The sequence below is a fragment of the Diabrotica undecimpunctata genome, chromosome 2 (genome assembly GCF_040954645.1).
Source record: "Diabrotica undecimpunctata isolate CICGRU chromosome 2, icDiaUnde3, whole genome shotgun sequence".
Classification (NCBI taxonomy): domain Eukaryota; kingdom Metazoa; phylum Arthropoda; class Insecta; order Coleoptera; family Chrysomelidae; genus Diabrotica; species Diabrotica undecimpunctata.
In genome coordinates this window covers 177,224,490-177,231,945 of record NC_092804.1, presented here as the reverse complement: position 1 = coordinate 177,231,945, position 7,456 = coordinate 177,224,490, and the positions used below count along the sequence as shown (strand labels likewise).

General features: G+C 33.2%; 1 protein-coding gene across 1 annotated transcript; it reads left to right on the top strand.

Moving 5' to 3' along the window:
• Positions 1 to 205: 205 nt before the first annotated feature.
• On the top strand, positions 206 to 6,978 carry LOC140435282 (turripeptide Pal9.2). The gene is made up of 3 exons (XM_072524103.1): positions 206 to 346; positions 5,039 to 5,230; positions 6,844 to 6,978. The coding sequence occupies exons 1-3, from the start codon at positions 301 to 303 to the stop codon at positions 6,900 to 6,902; spliced, it is 297 nt and encodes a 98-aa protein (XP_072380204.1). The 5' UTR covers positions 206 to 300; the 3' UTR covers positions 6,903 to 6,978.
• The last annotated feature ends 478 nt before the right edge of the window (positions 6,979 to 7,456 follow it).

Sequence of the window (7,456 nt, the reverse complement as noted above, 5' to 3'; positions counted from 1 at the left end):
ATTTTTATTTTTACTTTATCTGTAGTTAATTTGGTATAATACCAAGAATGGTAATATTCAATTGTCGGTAAACGAAGTAAATGTAACAATTCTCCTTGTAATATATGTGACCAGAATTATTATATTTATGAATTATATCACACAGTCTCATTTCATTGTCTAAAACTTGCCGTTTTTGAATTTTTCAGATTTTGTATCTGGCCCAAGGACCATAACCAGAGGGGGACAGTATAAATATCGCTTTTCACCGGCAAATCTAGTCATTACTCATAAAAAGTTGTTGGTGGCTACGAAAACAAAATGAAACTCCTATCTATACTTTGTTTTGTGATCTTCATCGTCCTTGGTAAGTCAAATTCTGTGAACTCAATCATTCTGTTAAGCTTGTTTCATTATCTAATCATGCTATTAAAGTCAGAATGGATTATTGTCGTAGATTTAAATAACCTACAATTTTAAGAATTATATTTAAGCTGGATTTATTACATGCTTTTTATGTTTCTTTATTTATTTATTTATTTATCACAACTGCTTATAGGTTTTTAGTCACTTCAAACGAAACAAAGATTTCTAATTCGTGAATCAACTTTTCAATTGTTTCTAATTTTTCGTTTCGAAAATGCATAATTCCAACGTTTTTATGAAACAAATGCCATAAATAAAATCATCGAGTCCTTTTTTGCGCTTACGCCTTCACCTTGTTCCTCTTTCAATTTCCTTGACCTTAAAACTGTCTTACTCCAAGTTTGTGCTGGGCGTCCTTTTTTTCTTTTTCCTTAGGGATTCCACTCTAACCAACTATTTTTATTTTAAATTTTATCTTTACTTAAAGGAAATATAAGGAAATGTGTCTTATTTATCGACAAAAAATACTAAAATAATAATTTTTGCATTAGATGTCAAAATATGTCATGGTCTTCCAAAAGGACAGCAGTAAGAAGCAGTATATATTAGAAATTAAAACTTTATTAATTACAAAGTATGGAAATCCTTAAAATATTGTTTAGGGTGTAATGGTATTTTACATTTTTCGCACAAGAATTTAACCTTTTTCTTGCAAAGTCTGTAACGAGATGGTTTTTCTTGATAAACAATTAAATGGTTCATACCATCATATCTTGAATGCAAGACCGTGTTGGGCCGCGTTTGGTATCTTTTTTGTAGGTTTCCAGAAGGTTGCAAGCTATCTGCCTTCTAAATTCAAGCTGATCAAGGCTTCCTCCATCTTTTCGGTCCAATTTCCACGCGTTTTGAATAGCCATGTCAATTCCATGTACTTTTAGCTGAAAGTATTATTTTTTCCGTCCTATAGAGATCCGGTAAAGACTAATGTTTTGGTTAAAGCGGTCTACGCCACCCATAAAAGAATTGTATTGCTTTATCATATTTAGTTGAGAAACAAAAATGTGTTTCTTCTCTTTATGGGAAAACCGTTTAACTAGGTGATGTCATGAACAAAAGTTAGATGCAATTGTAATGACATTATTGTCGTGCCAGCAACAAACCACAATTCCTGTGTTTTTATCTAATCTGTAATCGTAAGTCCCCCTTTACTTTTTTTCATGGCTGGTCGAGCAAATAGAGGGCATTTTAGTGTTCTATTGCCCCTTATTGTACCTCTACCGAAAAGACCTCTAGTTTTTATCTTATTTAGTAGATGCATGGATGAGAAGAAGTTATAAAAAAAAGGTGAAATCGTGAAAGCGTGATTGAAGCACATCTGCATAAGACTAAACAACCGACGAACCAAGACCCAAGTTTTTGTACGATTTGTGTATGTTTTGTGTTTGTATAGGTAGGGTGCCTTCCAAAATATGGTACCATAGCTTCATCTAGGCTATGTTCTGGTTCGACAGGAGCCTGATTTAAAAAATTTCTATTCAATGAATCATATAATGGCCGTATTTTAGCAAACTTCTCTGTTTTGTCCAAACTATTATTATCACACACATAAAGAATTTTCATTATATGGGAAAATCGATCTCTCGATAGAGCTCCAACGACTTTTTCATTCTGACTATCATCACGATTTTCCCAATACATGTATCTTTTTGATAGCATCACGTAGCAAAATACTTAAAATAAGTACACCCACAAAACACCTAATTTCATTATCTGTAACATCAGTAGTCAAGTTTTTTTGTGCCGCGTATGTATTTGAATATGTTGTTATCATATTGAATAGGTTGTCGTCAAAAAATAGCCTGAAGTACTGTAATGGCGTGCGATTTTGTTTAAGTATTTTGTCTTAGTATAGCAAGAGGTACGTCGTCGTCGTTGGAATCCGACTCTCTGCACTCTGATCTTGATTGTCGAAAATAACCTCCACGTCATTTCTCAGCTGGCTTTTTGGTAAATGGTCTATCCTCGTCTCCTGAATCGCAATCTGTTATATTATCATTTGCATTGTCTGGAGGAAAAATAATCATACCATCAGGAGGCGTTCGAATCTCATCTGTCTCAAGTTCTGCAATTAACTCATGCAATTTTAACGGTTTCCTAAAAAAATAACCATTTTGTAGCGCTTATTACTACTGTCCTTTTAAAAGAACAAAACAAAAATGGCCGTACACAAGAAAGTAGCAAAAAACTCAAAACAATATTTCAACTATAATTACACGTAAGTAAAGCAATGACTAGCAAATCATGTAAAACGCCCAAATTTTATTTGTAATTAAAAAAACTTACCTCTAGAATTAGCAACACCCATGTTTAATTAAAAAACAAAACAAAACAATGCTATGCCGGTACATAAACAAACTTTTAAAGCGAGTAACTGATGAAATATCTTGATCGATATGTTTGACAGTAAACCCCACAGGCGCCATCTATCAACGGTAAGTTTAAGTTATCAATTTAAGGGAAATATATCGATTGACTTTTAAAACGACAGTAGTAGTATGTGGGCTAGAGCAGCCGTTTCAATAAATGAGCTACTTTTACGAAGTATATGACTGATCCAACCTTTTTCTGGACTTTCATTTCATTCTTTATCTCTTTCTACTTGGTCAGGTGTAGTAGATCTTCGTTTCTGACAGCGTTGGGCCAAAAAAATATGAACATTCTATGTAGGCATTTTTTGACTAAGACCTACAGTTTGTAAATACCTAAGGGTTTTTGTGACTTAACGGATTTTACATCCGTAGAGTCGAACAGACTTGACATTTGACTAGAATATTCGGATCTTTGTCTTTGTGCTTAATCGGTCAGACCTCCATATAAGGCTGAGTATGTTGAAAGCTTGCTGAGCTTTTCGTCTTATTATGCAAATATCGGTTTTCGTGCTTCCTTGGTATGACACCTCCAAGGTATGTAAAATTGTTTAAATTTTCAATCTGCGAGTTGTTAATAGTAAATATTATATTATTTCTTGCATTGATACTCACGGATTTGGTTTGATTATTTATCATTATTATTATCTGCAGAATTGAGACAAAATTAAAAAAAATGGTTTAAAACCTCTTTGGTCACTTTTTTTTCTGTCTAAATCACTTATAAAACCTACTTTTCGTATTTTATGAAACTTCTGTTTACGTCATCATATATAATTTCTCTTTTTTAGTGTTGTTTTTTTTCTCTTACCCAATCTTTGTTTATATTCCTTCTAAATTGATCTTAACATATTTGGCTATTATATTTCTAGCAGAAACCTCTCTTTTACTGAGATACTCTTTCCTACCAGATATTTTCCGTTTGCGAACATTACAGGCAAAATTTTGTTCATTCACTACACGTTTTTTATCTTTTTGCTTGCACTTGTACCTTTCTTTTAACACTTTTCTCTTCTCCTAAAATAATTTCATTATGTTCATTGGAATTGCCTGCATCACTGCTTAGGGATAAATCGTCATTAAGAAGATTTACCTCTTTTACCTTTGTTTTCGCTGGTTTAATTATACGTTTCACATCATTGTTGTCTGATTCTGAGCTTTCACCACTTAGAGACTCATAGGTTTTATCAATATCCGAATCCGACTCACCTTGAAATATACTGTATTGACCAGGTGGTTCTGAAACAAATCCAGCCTTGTAGTAATAATTATAGGCTAATTTTGTAGGCCTATAATTGGCCAACACAAAAATAATCCTTGTAACCAAAGACCGGAATTTACTGAGCAATTTCCGTACCCCCATTAAAAAAATATAGATCTGGCAACACCTGTTGGTATCAACAACAACAATAATTGTTGTGATACCGGTTAGGCTTAACGGTAAATAAATTTTGTCCAATGTATTGTAGTATTTTGTTCATACGAGTGTATATTGGAAATTGCTTGGTAAATTCCTGTCTCTGCTTACAACTAAATAACATAAATGGCACTGCATGTTATTTAAATAAGTGACAAGAATCATACCATATTATGATCATTAAAAAAAAAAACAGACAAAATTCTTTACTAGTAACAAAAACATTCTAATTGGTACTTCTATTAGAAAATGCAGGTACTGTTTGCAATTCTGAGACTTTAACAAAAGAAAATACAATACTAAATATTTAAGGTTGAGTTAAAATACTAAATCATTGTTATTAAACTATAGCTTATCTGTAGGTTGTGTTGTTTCATTGGGAATATTGCATAACAGTAATTGTAATATTCTTTTCCCACGAGAGTTCGGATCCATTTTGCAATTACTAAACAACGGATGTATTGTAACAATCTAACACTAATGCGAACTAAATAAATTGGTTAGAATTATTTTAGTTCATGACAATTTCACCAGGTACCAGGGAACATAACACTATGTCCGGATGGTAAATAACAGTGCACACATTTAGTAGAGGTAAACAACACCAAGTTCACATGGTGTTGCTTACCTCTACTGTCGGTAACTTGCCGTCAAATTTTCTCTGGACATAGTATGGTTTACCTCTGTGTAGATCCAGAAAAGTTATATTTAAAAGTGCAGTAATCCCAATTTTGATAAAAATGTACATAATTTGGTTTACCCCCAGGATACAGATATATTTTTTAATTTATTGTCTTATCAATTAAATAATGCTTATAACTTCTTACTTTAAATATTTGTATTTTGGTAGTGCTCCTTAGCGTGGCGTACGGTGTTCCATCCAAGGGATCAACTAAGGCATCCCTACAGAAAAAACCATGTCTAAAGGACTGTAGTGCTGTTGACTACAAACCAGTATGCGGTGGAGACGGAACCGGAAAGGGAGACAAGAGCTTCGGCAGCGAATGTGTGTTGGGTAACTTCAACTGCGAACATTCAACCAGTAAGTACTTCATATAATATAAAGGGTTGACAATTTGGAAAATTTTGCGCCGTTATTTTCGTAAGTAATATAAAAAATTTAAAATATAATAAAATTTCGTCTTCAAAAAGAGCCTTCCAGTGAATATTTTTAGTTCTTAAAAAATTAACCTCTTAGCAAGAACAAACGTTACTCATAAAATGTTTCTTGTATAGCGCGTATGTTTATTTTACCATCTTCTAATTCCTATACTATATCTTGGACTCTGTAGTTCAATGCTTTGTTGTTCCAGATCGCTATTTTGATACTGTTTCTTTTTTTGTTCTTTTCATTCCTAATCTTTTTTTTTGTTTTCGTTTGTGTTGTTAGCTTAGCATTATAATCCTAGGTGGTTTGTTTGTTCTAAGAGCAAATCGGGATACCTTGGCAGGCTGCTGGCCTTACAGAGAGTCTCTGCTACTTTCCCCTGTCCATAGTTTCGGCAGTGGCAATTTACTCACTCGTCACTGTGTTCACCATTCTTCTTTTTATGTTGCCTATCCGTTCCGGATATTAACGATCAGCACAGCTATCCTAACTTTACTTGCAGCTATTCGTAATAGTTCGGTTGTAGACGGATTAAACCACTTCCTTAGGTTTTGAAGCCAAGATATTTTTCTTCTTCCTGTTCCTTATTTTCCAAATACCTTGCCCTAAAAAATGAGTTCCAATAAGCCATATCTGTGTTCATTTCTCATAACATGGTCAAGATATTCTAATTTGCGCTCTTTGATTGTGTTAGTGATCTCGCATTTCTTGTCCATTATTCGTAGGACCTCAATAAAACTCTCACGCTCTCTGCACCTTCTTCCTAAAGAAGCTGCAGAGAGCGTCCATGCCTCTACTCCGTATAATAATTTAGAAAATGTATAGCATCTAATGATAGAGATTTTGGTACTAAGTGGTAAATCGTGACTTCTGAAAAGAGATTTCAGCTTTACAAACGCTGATTTTGTTTTATCTGTGCGTTGTTTTATTTCAGTAGAGTGGTCCCAGTTGACCATTGACATTGAATTTACTACAGCAATATTGTTTGTACAGGTATAATTATTAATGACGGTCTCAATATTTTTAAACGTTTTTCAAATCCTTTGAATTGTTGAATGACTTTGACACATCAAACATTGCTAATATCTAATTTCATTGCAACCAAATGCAACCCGTTATACGTGTTGCCTAACTTTTATAACAATACTCTGGGAAATATATTTTATTTTTGCAAAATACACATTCTGTAGTACGTGTGGCCTATATTTTACAACAATATTCTTGAAAATTATGTATTATATTTTTGCAAAATTTTGGAATGTGTTTATTTCGTAGACAAATTTTAATATTTGTTTTTAAATAACAGATTTCGGTCCTCTACAAATAGTTTTTCATGATTTTTGATGTAAAATAATTACGCAAGCAGGAATTCAACAGTTTAGAACTTCCTATTGAGTTTCAGTTTGACAATGGCATCACCCAGTTTAATCTAAACAATTTAAATAAATAACTTTTTATAGTGGGCGTCATATTATGACGTTCTGTATACGGTGATCTACAGCTATTTATTGGTGAAGGTATTTTAATATATATTTTTTATTTTTTAGCTCTGAAAGTGGTCAAAGTTGGGGAATGTCCAGGAGGTGGCAGCATCCGTCTTCAATAAATAATATTAATAATAAACCAAATTCTGTATAATGAATTTATTTGAACTATTTGATCAATAAAAACCTAATAAAGGATTTTGTCAACTTTATTACTAAACGTTACCGAAAATACCCATTACAGTAAAACCTGTGTGGCGACCTGTCAAAAGCCACCTGTACTAACGGCCAGTTTAGTCCGTAAATATCTATCAAGTCCTGTGAATAACAACAAAATATACTGTGACTGTGATTTCGCTCTTACTCCTTCTTCAATGCCTACAGTTCTTGATCGCTAAAACGTGATACTTCACGTTTTCGTCTCGGTCGCAAAGTTGTGAAATGAGAGACGTGTAACAGGATAACAAGCAACGAGATAAAGGTAGTTGGTGCATCGGCGGTATTGTGAAGTCTCTTTCTAATGAGGAATGCAAAGGCAAATATAATATTATAATGTTTTTGGATAAATATAAACGTCGCTAGTTTAGTGTAATATAAGTACGCAAACAAAGACTTGAAGAATATGAAAAGGGTATTTACAGTTTTGAGTTGATTGAATTTGTGTAACTCGTCGTAT